Source organism: Polyodon spathula, chromosome 11 (assembly GCF_017654505.1).
Source record: "Polyodon spathula isolate WHYD16114869_AA chromosome 11, ASM1765450v1, whole genome shotgun sequence".
Taxonomy (NCBI): Eukaryota; Metazoa; Chordata; class Actinopteri; order Acipenseriformes; family Polyodontidae; genus Polyodon; species Polyodon spathula.
The window spans coordinates 6,631,453-6,648,857 of NC_054544.1; the positions used below are offsets into that span (position 1 = coordinate 6,631,453).

General features: G+C 37.3%; 1 protein-coding gene across 4 annotated transcripts in view; it reads left to right on the top strand.

Annotated features, from left to right (window-relative positions):
- Positions 1–17,405, top strand: part of LOC121323118 (extended synaptotagmin-3-like) — a 26,588-nt gene continuing 9,183 nt past the window's right edge. Inside the window, exons 1-18 of one of the 4 annotated variants that reach the window (XM_041263914.1) lie at positions 1–159; positions 287–713; positions 8,808–8,849; positions 8,937–9,071; positions 9,821–9,897; positions 10,378–10,447; positions 10,901–10,990; positions 11,588–11,643; positions 11,893–12,013; positions 12,450–12,626; positions 12,874–12,956; positions 13,099–13,147; positions 13,558–13,647; positions 14,036–14,098; positions 14,195–14,263; positions 15,284–15,355; positions 15,645–15,731; positions 17,227–17,376. In XM_041263914.1, the coding sequence (XP_041119848.1) occupies positions 342–713; positions 8,808–8,849; positions 8,937–9,071; positions 9,821–9,897; positions 10,378–10,447; positions 10,901–10,990; positions 11,588–11,643; positions 11,893–12,013; positions 12,450–12,626; positions 12,874–12,956; positions 13,099–13,147; positions 13,558–13,647; positions 14,036–14,098; positions 14,195–14,263; positions 15,284–15,355; positions 15,645–15,731; positions 17,227–17,376 (1,803 nt within the window). In that variant the 5' untranslated portion in view covers positions 1–159; positions 287–341. Of the gene's footprint in view, positions 714–8,807; positions 8,850–8,936; positions 9,072–9,820; positions 9,898–10,377; positions 10,448–10,900; positions 10,991–11,587; positions 11,644–11,892; positions 12,014–12,449; positions 12,627–12,873; positions 12,957–13,098; positions 13,148–13,557; positions 13,648–14,035; positions 14,099–14,194; positions 14,264–15,283; positions 15,356–15,644; positions 15,732–17,226; positions 17,377–17,405 lie in introns of all 4 variants that reach the window. The other 3 variants (XM_041263913.1, XM_041263912.1, XM_041263916.1) reach the window with 3 other exon arrangements.

Here is a 17,405-nt window from a genome sequence, read left to right on the forward strand (position 1 = left end):
TGAAAGGGTGTGGAAGGGAGTATGGGCAACTTCTGTAAACTTAATCACCTGAAGTTGGGAGGCAAGGGAAGCGAACTGGAGCGAAAAAATAGGGAAAGCGTGACGTTAAAATGCAGTAAAGAGCAGAGAATCGTCACTGCAATCGCAGTAATGGTAAAAGCAAGATTTTTTTTTTTTTTTTTTTTGTAATAATGAACCGTAACCGAATGATTAAACAGCTTGCTTCTGGATTGAAACAAACGTGGATTTATTTTTCTATTTATTTATTTTTTATTTTTTATTTCAGAAGGCGGAACTGTTTGGACAGTTTGTTTATTGATTTATTTTGAGGTCAGGCAAAAATGAAAACTACGAGTGAGGCTGGGAAAGAGAGTCGAAAGATGAGCACCACATTTTCAGAGAAGGAGTCAAGAATTCCTGAAACTCCTGCGAATAGTTGTGAGGATGCCGACGATGGACCGAGTGCGGCTAACCAGGCTGTAGTAGAAATACTCATACATTTCGGGAAGGTGTTCCTCTACCTGGTCCCCGTGTACCTGGTAGGGTACCTGGGCTTGAGCATCAGCTGGGTCCTGTTTGCCTTGATGCTGTGGATGTGGTGGAAAAGAAACAGAGCCAGCAAATTGGCCCGCTTTGCAGCATCTGTGGGTTTTTTGGACAATGAACGACATGTCATTACAGAAGGACTGAAGGAGCTCAATCTGCCTGCTTGGGTAAGTATGTATAAGAAGCAGTGTTTATAGTTCTGTTTGCATTGCTTTACTTTAGCGTGCTCTACTGGTTACTCGTATCCGCGTGAGTAAGGTTGCGAGGAAACGCACGCACTTTCTACTGTGCTTAAATAATATCTTGATGGATCAAATTACAGTACTGTTAATACCCGCCTTGTACTTGTCTTATGACCCTCTATACCGCTTGCCGTGGTCTTCTATCTTCCACTTCTCGTTTGTTTCCCCAGGCTCATTCTCCTGAAACAGGGCACTGGTTTATATCAATTTTCCCTGCGAATACCATTTAATATTTGTAGCATTTATCATAAACGTGCAGGACTTTTGTTAGAATCCATGACGATCGCTATAGATTGAAATACCTTGTTTCCACGCAAAGAAGTTAAGTTAAAGTTGTTAGGTATGTGAAAAGCTGCGTGATTTATAAGCACCTATGGGAACCTAAACCTTAATTACATTTGCTTGAACTTATCACAGCCACTGCAGTTGTGTAAAGTGCTGCAAAACGAATACATTGAGAAGAATCATTTTTGTATTTAATTTGTTCCCTCGTGTTTTTAAGATGGACAATATAGAAAGGCCTGCTGGCAATGAAAAAGCTTTTGCAATGACATGATACGTTTTCGTATTGAATGCATATTTTAAATTGTGTACAGGAGATGTAAATGGCCTTCACTTTAATTGTGATAAACGCTGCTTGACAAATTCTTGTGTGGGTTTGGCTGTATGAAACCTTTCTTGTTGGACTGGCGCCCCATGGTGATGTCATCTCTGGCAACCCGACTGTACTGGCGTTAGGGAGAAACCTGCTGATGTAAATACTACTTTAAGCAAGCACAACAGGGTTTGTTTTTGTTTTATGTAAATCCACTACACTGGAGGAAACGCAGCCTAAAGTGCAGGAGCTTGTTTCCAGTGGTTACCCAGCTTGCGGCAATTGTATTTTAAACGGAAGGCCTTGGTTTACTCGGTAAACCATAAGAAAAAATAAATGTTTCGGGGACGGGAATAAGACCTCTATCTAGGTTTGCCACCTGGCCCATAATTCCGGAACACTTTGGTACGGGATATGGTTTAAGTTGCCCTTAAACTGAAAGTAGTAAACACGTGAATTGAGCACAAAGCACTTGCTTAATTTATACTGCTTCTTAATTATCCGAATCATTGTGATAATACAAATCTTACAAAATAAAAAAAGCATCTTGAATAAACACGTGTGTAGGTTTATTCAATATATTTATTTTTGTTTTGTACTAAATTATATTTCAGTTCTCTATTTAAAAGATGCTATTTATATCCTATTAATTAGTAATATATAGCCCTAATTTACATTGACTCTCCCAATTAAATAACAACACTGATCCAGTGTTCATGCTGTCTGGTGTCAGGAATAGTGAACAGCTGCTCAGTATTAATGATTTCAGTTGGAGAAGGTGATCTACTATTAGAAACTATAAAGAATGTTTAAAAATACATATTTTTAAAACTATTAATAAAATAATTTAATATTGATGTACTTATTTATTTCATTTGTTAAAAGCTTTTATTGTATTGTCATGCTGCCTCAAGATAATTAATCACCAGAATCAATTTAGCAAAGGTTTAGGGCTCAATTCATGTGTTGATTTCCTTCAGTTTTAAAGGCAACTTCAAAATCCTGTTCTTGTCTGTGTTCCGGAATCATGGGGCCGGGTGGCAACCCTACCTCCATCGCAAAGCAGTTTGAAATGAGCCCTGGTTTTTCTGAGAGAATTTAGGCAAACCAGAGAGAGTGGTCCTAATAAAAGTACAGACTGCAACAGCTCAAACTGTAATGCAATAGGGAGCCTTGTTTACAGTGCTGTGTTTTACACTTCATAGATCTTTGTGTGAAAGGTTGTATTAGGACAGCAGTATACGCCTGATTTTATTTGTATTTCTAAGTAGATAACTTGATAACATTCCTACGCATAACTCTCGCTATTACGTTTTAATCCTAAAATTAGTTCTTTTTTTTTTTTTTTTAGGTCAAACCCTATCAGTTGTCAGGGCATATTGTCTCATAAACAATGTTATCTCCTGTGTAAACATTTAAAATGTTATTTATAATTTGTGCATGAAAAGATTAAATATAAAAATATTCAGCAGCATGTAACTTAAGAAGTGTGTGATGGACAGTTTGACTACTTCTGGTTCGTGTCTGTCTGTAGGCATTGTTAGGTGGTTCTGTGCATCATGGCAATTGTAAAACAAGAAACCGCTTTCATTTCCATCCATACCCTGAAACCCTATACTGTGTGAGGGATTGTTTCTTTTTATTTATCTATTTTTATTTCAGTGCCATCTGATCCTGAAGAGAAGTCATTTATTGTCCCAAGGCTGTTAAGATGTTGCTGAGTTAACAAGATTTTGCCTGTGCGTTGCTCTTTGGGTGAAATGCAGTTCTGCATTGTAACCACCCTCCCCCATTCTAAATTGATTCTTGCAGAAAACAGCATTGTACTCCAAAGCCCTGAGTCAGCCAGTAGCACTGATGAATAATAAATGGGGGCTGTACTGATTGCAGTTTTATGTGGGATATTGTGAGGAGTGCTATTGATTAGCATGGATGCCTGCCACACAGTATCTGACTGAACAGATTAAGCCATCCACCCATCCTCCAGTTTGAAAGAAATGTGTTTAATGTAATTTAAAAAGAAAACATTGGAAGTTGTGTTTAAGCCTTGCAAAAACACACTTTTATTGTTTATTTAATAATAAGCATACAAATCTTGACTAGGTTTGCCACAGAGTATTATTTGGGAAAGGCTGTGTTTGGTATTTGTGGGATAGCTGGAACAGGATTTAAGTTTCTCAAGGTTTTGATTGAAGGTCATTCAAAATGATGTAGACAAGATTCAGAACTGGGCAGACACATGGCAAATTACATTTAATAGAGAAGTGTAAGGTACTGCATGCAGGAAATAAAAATGTGCATTATAAATAGCATATGGGAGATACTGAAATTGGAGAAGGAATCTATGAAAAAGACCTAGGAGTTTTTGTTGACTCAGAAATGTCTTCATCTAGACAATGTGGGGAAGCTATAAAAAAGGCCAACAAGATGCTCGGATACATTGTGAAAAGTGTTGAATTTAAATCAAGGGAAGTAATGTTAAAACTGTACAATGCACTAGTAAGACCTCATCTTGAATATTGCGTTCAGTTCTGGTCACCTCGCTATAAAAAAGATATTGCTGCTCTAGAAAGAGTGCAAAGAAGAGCGACCAGAATTATTCCGGGTTTAAAAGGCATGTCATATGCATACAGGCTAAAAGAATTGAATCTGTTCAGTCTTGAACAAAGAAGACTACGCAGCGATCTAATTTAAGCATTCCAAATTCTAAAAGGTATTGACAATGTCGACCAAAGGGACTTTTTCAGCCTGAAAAAAGAAACAAGGACCAGGGGTCACAAATGGAGATTAGACAAAGGGGCATTCAGAACAGAAAATAGGAGGCACTTTTTTACACAGAGAATTGTGAGGGTCTGGAATCAACTCCCCAGTAATGTTGTTGAAGCTGACACCCTGGGATCCTTCAAGAAGCTGCTTGATGAGACTCTGGTATCAATAAGCTACTAACAACCAAATGAGCAAGATGTGCTGAATGGCCTCCTCTCGTTTGTAAACTTTCTTATGTTCTTAAGATATGAAGCACAGCATAGAGCCAGCCTGTGGGTGTGGGGATGCTGCTTGTTGCTAGGGAGGGCCTGCAGAGAAAGAAACTAGGCCCTCTGTTACCAGTGGAGCCTCTTTAGTTTTTCCAACAATTAAGAACATCCTTATCGGCTATCATTATTGAAGAACTGGGAAAAACTCTGCCCAGAGCAGTGTTCTTGTTCTAGTAAAAGTGCCCATTGGATAGTGTCTTATGTTAGTGGAAAACCTGATAGTATCAAATAATTGCCACAATAACTTTAAATGAACAAAATGGATCAAAACATTTTGGTACAGTTTGTGGTTTCAGTTGAACATTGTATAAAATGTGGGTTCCAGAAGTGTGTGTGTGTGTGTATATATATATATATATATATATATATATATATATATATATATATATATATATATATAATATATATATATATATATATATATATATATATATATATATATATATATATATATATATATATATATATATAATATATATATCTATAGATAGATATATATATATATATATATATATATATATATAATATATCTATCTATATATATCTATATAATTATATATATAGATATATATATCTATAGTAAGTTCAGAATCAAATGCCCTAATTTTATGTGTGAATGCAGATTATCAGACAAGTGCAACTACAGATCTGTTTTGCAATAACATGCTGATCTCTCTGGATGTATCGCATTCTGTGCAGGTGTGTTCTCTACACAGTGCTCCCCGGTCCACCCTTTACTGTAGTCATGTTGAGGGTAGTTTCTATGCATTCTTTGTTGTAGAAATTCTTGCAGACATTTTTATAAGGTGATGCTTTCCATGTGATAGGAGACAGGCTATTGGCACATATAAATGTACTGTATAGAAATCAAATTGAAAGGTTACTGTTCTTATTATTCTTTCTCGGTTTCCAGGTGGCTTCAGCTACAGTATTTGAATGGTGGACAAAGCCAGTTTGATAATGGTGCATTCAGGATTCAGTATTACCATTCTCTGATGGAGACGGTGCTCCATGCAGTAGGTTCAAATGGGGACCTGTTCTGTGCCGTGAACAGTACTGTTGAACTTGTAGCACTACTGACTCTCCAAAGCTAACGGCTTTCTGTTACTGTCTTTCTTTTAAATCTCTAATGGTTGGAACAAACTGACATCGTAAACATTGCCCCAGATTGCTTTTTTATTTTTCTTCCCTTCATATAATTTGGATGAAGTAAACAAAGTACAATATTTAATTTTTATAATTTATTATGGGTTAGTGCGCTTTCTGTAGGGTAGTAAGCACTTTCAAATATTGCTGATGCCGAGTCTTTTTAAATGCATTACTAATTGTGTGGAACAGATTGACATAACGTAACCAACTGTCTACCAGTGTAAGGGAGAAAGCTACTGTTTTCCATACTTTTTTCCAAAGATATATTTCACTTTAGGACATAGTCACTCGGATAGTAGCACTGGGTTAGTTGCAGCACAGTTTGAAATTCATCACTTGGAATGTTTACATAAATTCAGGTCAAATACAGGCTCTAAATGTGAATCACAAAGTGTCTGTTCTCTGAGCTGCTATAGAGTTTGATAGAACAGCATTTCTGTTTCAGGAGAAGGTTTTATATCCCTGTGCGCATTGGAAAGCATTCCTGGATTCCTTTTGAAGGTGCTCTTTTGCATTCAATTGCATGAAGGATTTCTAACAGGGTGGAACTTCCCGTAATCAGAAACAAAACCAACACATTGAAAATTCCTTTGCTTTTATCTGCTAATACCTGCAGCGTTTACTGACAGGCTGAAAGCTTTTAACTTCAAAGTGTAAATTGCCCTTTAACTTTTTTTTACCATTTAAAAAAAAAAAAAAAAAAAAAAAAAAAGCTAAAATAAACCCCCTACCTTACTAAAACTGCCTTAGAAACACAAATTGTTTGTTTCTAGTTTTGTAACCTAACAGGTGTTTGTATTCTCCTTTTGGAAAAGTCTTCCTCATTGGTTGAATGGGCTTTGTAAACCAGCCCGTTTGCCTTGCATTATGAGGTTAAAGAAAACTGTTTTGGTGTCTCTGGGTCACCTTTTACAGACTTGTGTGTTTTGGGTTTTTTTTTTTTTTTGTCTTTTAATTTCTTGTTCATAGTTCTATCCCCCACCACCACATCCAATTTGGTCCATCTACTCGAATATCCAAACCCTGTGATAGCAGCTAAATATTGAAAAACTACCAATAATGCAATGGCTATATTGACCCAGGACATGCTGTGGCCTTATAAAAAATGCCCATGGTACTTGTGCAGCTGTACTGTGCTTTTCCTATGGGTATACTTTGGATTCACCCTGGTTTTCCGTGTTTATTACTGTGCTTTACCTTACCTCACTGTTCTTTTACAATGAATGCCCATGATTTTGCCACGCTTTTAGACTTTGCTATGGGAAACTATTATAAGGACGAACCCGTTGCTTCTTTACATTTATTTATTGGGGATGTTGTTCCCAAGAGCGTTGGGCAGTGTGTACAGCCTTAAAATCAGCACACACTGAGCATTTTTTGTGTAGAGCTGCCTTCATTTCTGAAGATCCCACCCCTTGCTCAATCAGCAAGAAACCGCATTAACAAATAGAATAAAAAGACACAATAACTCTCAATACACAGAAACAAAAGGAGTATTGTTTCTGTGATTAGAAATAAACAAGAGAAATGATGACCACCAAGACTGGCACGACTTTCACTGTGATGCCAGTGCTGACAGGCACCATTACAGAAACCAGTTTGTCCGGGTAGCTACTCTGCATTGGCAGCAAAGGGATAACATTTGGGGTAGCACAGCACTTGCAGAGCGACTTGCTGATCTCCTTAATGATTTGCACATTTTTAAATGTAGACAATTGTACTGTAAATAACATGGTGCGCATAATATAAGAATGCAAGGATGGCACTCCAGTAGTCATTTATATATACCGGTGTATTTTGTAAGCCCTAAGAGTCTTGCCATGTGAAAATACTTTATTTAATTTAGGAAACTGAGTCTCATGTGACTACCATGTTAAAATAGGTTTTAATAACAGCATTTTGAATGGTTTAACAGATTTGGTGGTGTACCTGATAGGCATTACATTTATTTTAATACATTTCCATTATTGTTTTCCTCACATTGTGCTTCAATAAGGGAACTAAGCAAGATTTTAAAGTCGTTTTAGTTTCCTGATGCATTATGGTAGTCAACAAACTAATGTAGTTATCAATAGTAATTTTTTGTTTTGTCGAATTGTCTGTGTCCTTCAGCGCTAAAAACATTTTGGCTTGCTAAGCAATCTGTCAGATAGGGTGCATTCCGGCCAGCTATCCCATTCTTAATTCATGGCCTTCTAAAGCTTATTGATTTTGTACTTCAAGGATGGCAGGCTCTGCTTTGTCAACTAAAATAGAGATGCTTGGCGTCAGAAGGTGTAATGCCCTTTTAGTGCTGAAATGTCACAAAACATCAAAGGTGTCAATTTGAACTCTTCTGATTTCTACAAAAAAAAAGATACAAAGTAAACGGAAAGGTTTCACAGCTTATGAATACTGCCTACTAAATGTTTGCGTGTACTGCAATCGGATACAGTCTAAATAAGTACCTATTCTGTGAGCTGCTAAAGATTTGATAGAACAACTGAGTGGTGTTCAAGGGCCATTTACTCAAACAAAATTGTTTTAAAGAATTACAAAAAAAATATTTTTGAAACAAACCTGGTCAAAGTCTCACTACCACAGACCTATGCAATGCACAGTATTTACTGTCTGTAAATAAAGAGGTCTTCTGTACCAGCACTGCTTTTGTATTGTAGAGCTCCTTTAGTGTGGTACAGAGTTATGCTTTTATTTTTCCCTGATTTAAAAATTATATATAAAATTGTTTATTCGATTCGGGTCTTGCAAACATGTTTGAGCTGTATGAAGAATCCATGTTTTTTCCAGCACTGCCTATTTCTTCATGGGTTTTTTTTTTTTTTTTTTGATTTAGCGTGCAGGTTTGATAGCATTGTAGTATGTCAGTGTTACTAGAATACAAGAGCTGACAGGGCATGCATTTACATAATATGACGTTATTAGTTGTCCTTCTCATTTTGTATCATGTAAACCATAATAAAATTAGAATGAATTTTTATATGACCTATGTGTTAACATTTCTATACTCTTATTCAACACATGGCCAATTTCAGGTAAAAATATATATTGATTTGTGAGTAATACATGTGCTTAAAGTTAACAAGTCACTTGCATTTGGCAAATACATTGTCGTGGTTTGTCTGTCAACAAGCACCAGACGGTTTCTTTAAAGATGTCTCGCTGTGTGTTATGGTTATTCTAGATTAATTTGAAATGCATTTACTGTACAGTACACTCCTATCATGTGTTGTATGCTTGCAGGTTCATTTTCCTGATGTAGAGAAGGCAGACTGGTTGAACCAGGTAATGAAAAAATTAACTATACTTTCTGTAATTTAAACACCTGGCAGCTGAATTTCCACAGGATTTAACTTGTCTGCTCCTTAACAGATATTGGATCAAGCCTGGCCATACTTTGGGATCTTTATGGAGAAGATATTCCGTAACAACATTGAACCGGCAGTCCGAGCATCAAACATTCACCTCAAGACCTTCACCTTCACCAAGATCCACTTTGGAGAAAAGGTACAGGAGGCGGGATCTCTCTTAATTACTAAGTTGATAAACGACTATCTTCTCAGATTATTGATGAATTGTTTTAGTTGCCAACTTAACCTTTGAAATTTGAAATGTGCTCAGTAAGTGTTTCTTGCTGATGGGATTGTCTGATAATGCCTGACTAAATATTGAGGCTGACCATATAACTGCGTACCCATTAAAGATGTTAAAGTTAATTGTCCTTACTATGTAAGTCGCTCACTTTCATAGTAAAGTACTTACTCTTTTATTCTTGAAATTTCTGTTAGTTTCCACACAAAGCGAAGAGGTGGTGGATGCACCACTATTCATTCTCGTAAGGGGAGCTTGTATGAGTTTGCAAATCTGCCACTGTAGCCACACCTACTAATGTTGCTAATATCTAAATAACCTGTTTAAACTGACAACTTAAGTGAAGTGGAACTCCTCTGGCAAAATCTAACAGCACCCTTCACTTTGACTTTTTACCTAAGATGGCTGCCATACTGGGGTCATGTGACTTTCTGGTTCCCCCAAAATATACAGAAAAATACAAATAAATGCTGGTACCTAGCTGTATTCAGTGATTCTCTGTCAACTGTGCTTGTGGTGTCTGGTAAGAAATTAACCCTTTTTGCAAAGCTGCTGCAGCCACGATGTTGACAAAACATTAACTCCAGGGGTGATTTGTTCTATTTTTAGTTGACATATCCCCGAAAAAAACCACTTCAGTGAGAATTAACTTTTTTGTCATGCAGCCCTTGAAGATCAAAGGAGTGAAGGCATACACCAAAGGGGTTGACAAGAGGCAAGTTATCCTGGACCTGCAAGTCAGGTACAGTACTATTTCCAAACACACTTATTTCTTACATTCACTTATGGCCTGTTTTGAGACTCTGACTCTTGGTAAGCACTTTCATTCAAGTCTGATTTTATCAATTCAGACATTGCACACATAACCAAAGTGTAAGTAGTTTCTCATGATATACCATCCACAGAAAATAAACAAATACCAGTGGTTGTGCAGATGTGTAAGGTGTTGCCTGAGGTTATCAACTAGTTATAACCTATATGTACCTTTTAATGCAATGAGTCTTTAATTTTTTATTTAAACAATAATTAACTGAACTCATGACTAAAACATCAGATTAGGATGCATTAAAGCATACTGGCCTTATTGGGTTTTGTTTTGTGCTGTATATACCAGTACAAGTGGATGGTGCTGACATTGCAGGTATTCAAGGGAGATGTAGGAAAACAAATCCTCCTGAAATAAAAAATGATGCGTGCACTACTGCAATGTTTCTACTTTCAGTTATGTTGCAGACTGTGAAATCAATGTGGAGATTAAAAGGCTATGCAAAGCTGGTGTGAAAGGAATGCAGGTAGGAATGACTTGGGTTGATTTCTGCCATTAATTTGATGGACGTGCTTCTAGTTAAAACCCTTTTGTCCCTTTGTTTGTTTTTTTTAAGACTATAGATTAAAAAAGGCTGTAATTTGATTGAAAATAAAAATCTGTAAAATGTCGCATATGACCACCTAAAGCTAAAGAGCAAACAGGTGTAAAGGAAAGCGGAGAGCAATGATTTCTTACTTGAGGAGAAAATACAGCACTGCACCCTATTCATACAGTTTCAGTGTGCAGGTTCTTTAAAAACTGGTGAGGAATAAAATTCATTCTTTAATGAACTCATTGTAATCGCTTCAGCAGGGCCCCTGATCTTCACTGAGGTTGTATCTTTGCATGCTTAAACAAATAGGCAAGGCCGGGGAGATGGATGATTAAGAGAGCTTTGAAGCGTGAAAGGTTTTGAAAGAGCTGTGTTTTGTTTTAGCTTCACGGCACATTGCGAGTCATTCTGGAACCGCTTATTGGCCAGTCCCCCTTGGTAGGAGGAGTGACGTTTTTCTTCATTAGGCGACCAGTAAGCTAGCTTTTACTTGTACCCCCCCCCCCAATTCTCCCTAAAATTTTCTAATTATGTAGCATGTAAGTGTACTAAATGATAGTTAACATTTATATGTATGTGTGTGTGTATGTATGTAATGTATATATATATATATATATATATATAGTATATATATATATATATATATATTATATATATATATATATATATATATATATATATATATATATATATATATATATATATATATATATATATATATATATATATATTATATATATATATATATATATATATATATATATATATATATAGATGTTAGTTACACCTGAATTATATCCTCTAAACCGGAGAACATGTTAAGAGTATCTGAGTTGTGTGACAGCCAGACATTATCTATCTGTTCATGTGTTACACCTACATTGTACATACTGTAGAGTGAATGTAGGCCATGGCTCTAGTTCTGTGTTTATACCTGTGGCAGTGGAAACGCTATCCCAGTTTGTTTAACTTTTACTTTAACTGTTTTCCCCAGTATTATTATTATGATGATGAGTATGTATATTTTGGGAATGTTTTTCATATTCCTATTTTTTTTTTTTCTCTCAATAGCTTTTGGAAATCAACTGGACTGGACTAACAAACTTGCTGGATGTGCCAGGATTAAAGTGATTTTATATATTTCTTTCTTAAACATGAATGTCTTTTTTTATTTTTGGTTCTGTTTTTAATTTAAAATTCGGTAGTGTGTTTGAATAAACACCAGCGTGTCTAATAGACTTATAATTGAATTTAGAAAGGAATCTGAATTGAAAAAAAGAAATTGACCCCAACCCTGATTGCATGTTATTTTATTACATGCTATATAGAAAGTGTACTCCAGTAATAAGCATGTGGATATGTACCCCTTTGTTCAGTGACATGTCGGATGGTGCAATTCTGGATATCATCTCCTCCTACATGGTTTTACCCAACCGCTACTGCATCCCTCTCATCGACCAGGTGCAGCTGGCCCAGATGAGGTTCCCTCTTCCAAGTGTGAGTGTGCGCCTCTCCTGTGATCTTCACTTGGCATGTGGGCGAGTTTGCTGTGGTATTCGATTCAGTTATATGGAGATGCAGCTGTGCAACGCTGCTGTTTGGACTGCTCTTCATAGTTTTCTCTCAAGTTGGTGACCATTTTGGTTTTTCAGTTGCCAGTACGTTTAACATTGTGTGTGTGCATTGGCATTTATAACTTCCGTGAGGTATTAAACCTGTCAACCTTGTCTCAACTTACTGTTCACTGTAATTCATTAGTAGTTCTCACACTATGCAAATGCTGCCGCCTTAAGTAAAAAAAAAAAAAAAAAAAAAAAAAAAAAATACTGATGCAATTAAACCCCCTCCCAACAGGTGTCGCTGTGAGCAATGTTGTTCAGGGGTTTCCTCGAGTGGGGATCCATTTCTAAGGACCGAATGTTTGTATTTTCAGGGTGTGGTAAGAGTTCATCTGATAGAGGCTGAAGACCTGGTACCAAAAGACACCTACATGATGGGAATGGTAAAAGGCAAGTCTGATCCGTATGCAAATCTGAGGGTCGGCACACAGAGCATTCGTAGCAAAACCATCAAGGAAAACCTGAACCCCAAATGGAATGAGGTTTATGAGGTGGGTACCAACATACACAGAGCTTTATAGGCAATGGGCACTGCACATTTGGAATGGGGATCATAAAACCAATAATAGTGATAATAACCTCGGATTTGAATATTAGCACTGTCCGTTATGCCAAACTGGTCTGTTAATTTAGCTTGTGGCACAGAGGTCTCTTGCATGTTACGAACAATTACAGGATAATGACATCGGAATGGCTGCTGTCTGTGTTTTTTGCTAAGATGTGGTTCTTCTTATTCAGTTTGTGGTGCACGAGGCTCCGGGGCAAGATCTAGAGCTGGAGATGTTTGATGAAGACCCCGATAAAGATGATTTTCTTGGCAGGTGAGCTGCTCTGTTACCGCTATTGTCATTCTACTGCATCTGTCAATGTGTTTGTTTAACCAGCCCACGTGGCATATCCGTAACTCAGTTCGCCTGTTTTCAGATTTCTTCATGTTTTGGTTTAAGTATTTTCTTTTAACAGTCTCGTCATAGAACTTGGTGAGGTGATGAACGACAGAGTTGTGGATGAGGTAAGATTTTCTTTTTGCTTCTCTACTTGCATACTTAATCCTCCACATCCCATACGGGAAACAAGGTGTCCACAAAAGATCGCCACCTCAACTGGTCAGCAGCCTTTTTTTTTTTTTTTTTTTTTTTCCCTGCCGGCTGCTGTCCACATCAGGGCAACAATTGGGATGCTACCAGGGGGCTTCCTCAGAGCATGGCCATGCCATCTCCACCTCTGCTGCCTGATCTCCATGGTGATTTCCTTCATTTTGGTGATTTCGATGCAGCTTCTCGGTGGGGAACTTCCTTGGCCAGAGAATTTGGCAGATCCCTCATTCTTTAAATGAGGTTTAATGACATCAAGACAAGTTAGATCATCAACAGACTAGGAAGTTGTCCCTTATAATGTATTTCTATATTCACATTTCTACAGTGGTTCCCACTGAGTGACATAGAGAGAGGGAAGGTGCACTTGAAGCTGGAGTGGCTTTCTTTACTGGTAGACCCGGACAAATTGGTGGAGGTAGGAGCCACGTACAGTACTGTACAACATACTGCTGTAAACTGACTTCACCTGCATGCTTTCTGTATTGCTGACTTGAACCGGTAAACTTAAATTATCTCTTGTGTTGGATATTTTTATCCCTCACTGGTGGTCCAAACTGTGTCTTGGTGTAATACTTTTTACTTTTATTTCAAGTTGGTTTAAGGTTCTTACTGTAGTTATTATACCAAGCCAATAAAACAGCCTTTAATTGGAGTGAATTAGGACATTTTCTTAACTTAAGCTAAAACTCTGCAAACTCTTGGAAATATCAACATCAACAGGTCTGTAAATCTTAGCTGTCAAAAACAGTTGGTGGTTTAACTAACATTTATGAATTAAGACCATGTTTTTTATTCTCTTGTAGAATAACCACTGTTTTTCATGTGCGATGCTGGTTGTGTATTTGGACAGTGCCTACAACCTACCTGTAAGTTAATATTCAGAGTGCAGTTTTTTTTTAAATGTGATCTTGTTTTTGTACAGTGTATTAATGTTTTTACTTGTCTATTTTATCTGCTCACAGAGAAATCACTTTGAATACAGCAACAATGAATATGGATTGAAGAAGAATAAAAATCCCAAGTACCTTAAGGTAAGGAACTCATTTGTTGACTAGTATTCAAATAGTAATCATTTATAAAACAGATTAGGATATCTGGCATGTACTAGACCAAACTGGCATAGCCTAATTAAACTATTCTAGGACAGGGTTGTTCCCAGCTTGTCAGTAGCAGGGCTGTCTGAGTTCTCCAGCTCCCTTCGCTCACCCTGTAGAGTCATTGCTAATATGTACTCTGCTTGTAATTGGAGCCCTGCTTTTCTTGCGATACCTGTCTGACTGCTTTGTAAATACACCCCAGAGCAAGGAGAGGTGTTGGCCTAAACAGAGAGAAAGAGAGAGACAAGAGAGTGGTAATGAAGTCCTTACAAGCTTCAGTTTCTTTTGCTTGCCCAGTACAGTCCCAGCTTCTGAAGAGACCCATGCTTGCTTGCTTGCTTGCTTATTTTAGGGCCTCCTAGATGTAAGGAGACACTAAAATTGTATGAAGTGGTTTTGAATTGTCTTCAATTGAAAATCTGTTTTGTCTTATCAAGTCCTTAACTGATCGCTTTCCTTGGATGCCCTGAAGTTCAGGATTAAAGCTACTGTATTAGATTTTTGGAAGACACATAACCCATAAAGCTAACATAACAAACCGTCAAACAACACTGTGTATCTAATTGGGTGCCTTTTTATGTTGCACTGTATATTGTAAAATGAAAGTTTCTCTCCTGTCTCATTTTATTAAAATATTCACCACCTTCATGGGGAGAATAGGTTGTAATGCGTGTCTCTGCTTGCCAAGCTGTGGTAAAGAACTTGTTACATTGTGTGTTTTCTGAAAACACACAAACAAGCATGTTCTCAGTGTAGTAGTAAGCCTGTTGCTCTGAACCAGCAATGCCTTTTTCCACACCAAGTGCAATAGGCCAAAGGAGAGCAATAACTCCCTAAATGGTCTCCAATGATTTTGGGTTGTTTGATCTGGTCGTCTGGGCCTGAACCAACAAACTGTATTAGTTTGGGGCCAGCATATACCACACCTTATCTCGGTTTGTTTCTTCATCCTAGTCAAAGAAGAGCAATGGAGAGCCATCAGCACATGTGGAATTTTCCATAGACCAAGAATTGCAGAAAAGCAAGGTACTGAACATATTCAACATACTCCTTGAAACTCTTTCAGGATTTAAAGACAGGATTATTTTAACTAAAATAAATACATTCCATGTTTCCTGAAGTTAGTTACACAACATTTCTGTGCTAAAGTTTTTAGTTCCTACCGAACCCCCTGATGTATGTTTTTTAAAATAATTAATCCTTTATGGATTTGCCTTTTCGTGTTTAAGTTGATCGCAGCATTTCAGCCATGCATGCAATGGCTTACGTGTTATCCTGTAATAATGGTAATGCCCAACCAATTTTCTTATTCCAGGTCTCCCATTCAACCAAAGATCCAGTGTGGGAGGAGTCCTTTACTTTCTTCATCAAAAATGTTCACTCTCAGTGTCTTACAATAGAGGTATTTGGTTACTCATTTCATATTCTTTGATTTAGAGAGTCACCTGGAATTCCAGGAATATGCAATTGACAAAATGATATACTTGCTCGACTTTGTAAATATACAGAGTCAAATCTGCCCATGCGGCCACCTGGTCTAAGTGACCACTTTAAATTCTTCCCAATGATATTTTCACTTTTATTTAACTGTTAAGCGACCACCTGTCTAACGCGACCACAATTCTCTTACCCAGCAACGGACTCGTACCTGTATTAAGCACCCTTACACAGGGCTATTGTTATAAGAAATATGTTTTTAAATGGTACATCCTAAATTCAAAGGAATACGGTAACTATTTTAGCAGCCTTTTTATGTGTAATCAATAAAACAACAGCAATTTCTTGTAAAGGAAGAGCAAAAACATGAGAAACAAAAGGTCCTCCCTAGATGACAGAATTAAAGTTATTAATCCTGTAAAGACAGTGAATGCCAGAAAAAACTGCTGAGAAATTTGGCACTAGAAAGACAGATACAGCATTTTGAAACAAAGATCTGGGGCTTGAAGTTTTTACTTTTGTTCACGTGACCGTGTTTTGAGCCGATTCAATATTTTAAACTGTTAATTGGTAAACAAAGTTGCTGCTTTTTACCTTGATGTTCTGATTGACCTTCTGATTCTGTTTCACCACCATTATTAAAACTCAAGAGCAAGCAATGACATGATTCACTTCCCCCCAGATTCTACTTTCATTTCATTTGCCTATTTTTCATTTTGTTCTCACACTTGCCTGGGAACTAGGTAACTTCCAATGTGTGTTTCGTGTTGTGGTGTTCTTTCCTGCTAATTTAACAGAATATTCTCATAATTAGGATGTAGCAGCTTAAGACTTAAAGGCAAACCGTTAAAAGGAAAATAATCACTAAAATTCAAGCCATGCTTATGAAAACAATATGCGCGGTAATAGAGAAAGATCTTCTGCTTATGCTGGCATTGGTTTCAGGATGCAATGAATCAACACGTACCTGAAAGGCATCACAGGCATTGAAATTTGCAAAGGATTTAAAACATTTTGTGTGACCAGAGACAGGCAAGCATTCATTACTTTCACAAAATAATTTGTTTTGTAAATGCATTATTTAAATTACATACTTTGTTCACATTACATCATCTGGCTTTTACAGTTTATGTAAGACGTACATAATTGCAGGAAAGCATGTCAGAGACAAATGGAAAATTCATAAGTTGTGGACCCTTCTTTTAAGAGACCACCTGATACAGGCTTGACAAAGTGCTTTCCAAAAAGTTCATAATTTATATACTCCACCTATTGAGCCAAGAAGTGACTAGCTATGGCACAAAAATAACAATCCAGGTGGCAGCGGTTATTGATTTTAGAACAGGGTGCAGGTGCTTGCGATTAAGCCAACCCTGTAGTTTCCCTTTTATAACGTACAAATACGTTTTTGTAACACTAATGTTTTTCTTTCATAAGTTTCTGTACTATCTGTTTACCAGATTAAAGACGATGACAGGAAATGTGCCCTGGGTGTCTTGTCACTCCCCCTCAAGCGCTTGCTGACTGCTGCGGAAATGACCATGGACCAGCGCTTCCAGCTGGAGCACGCTGGACCCAGCAGCATGATCAAGATGAAAGCCATGCTGAGGGTAGGCAGTCTGATTTCAGCTCCTTCTGT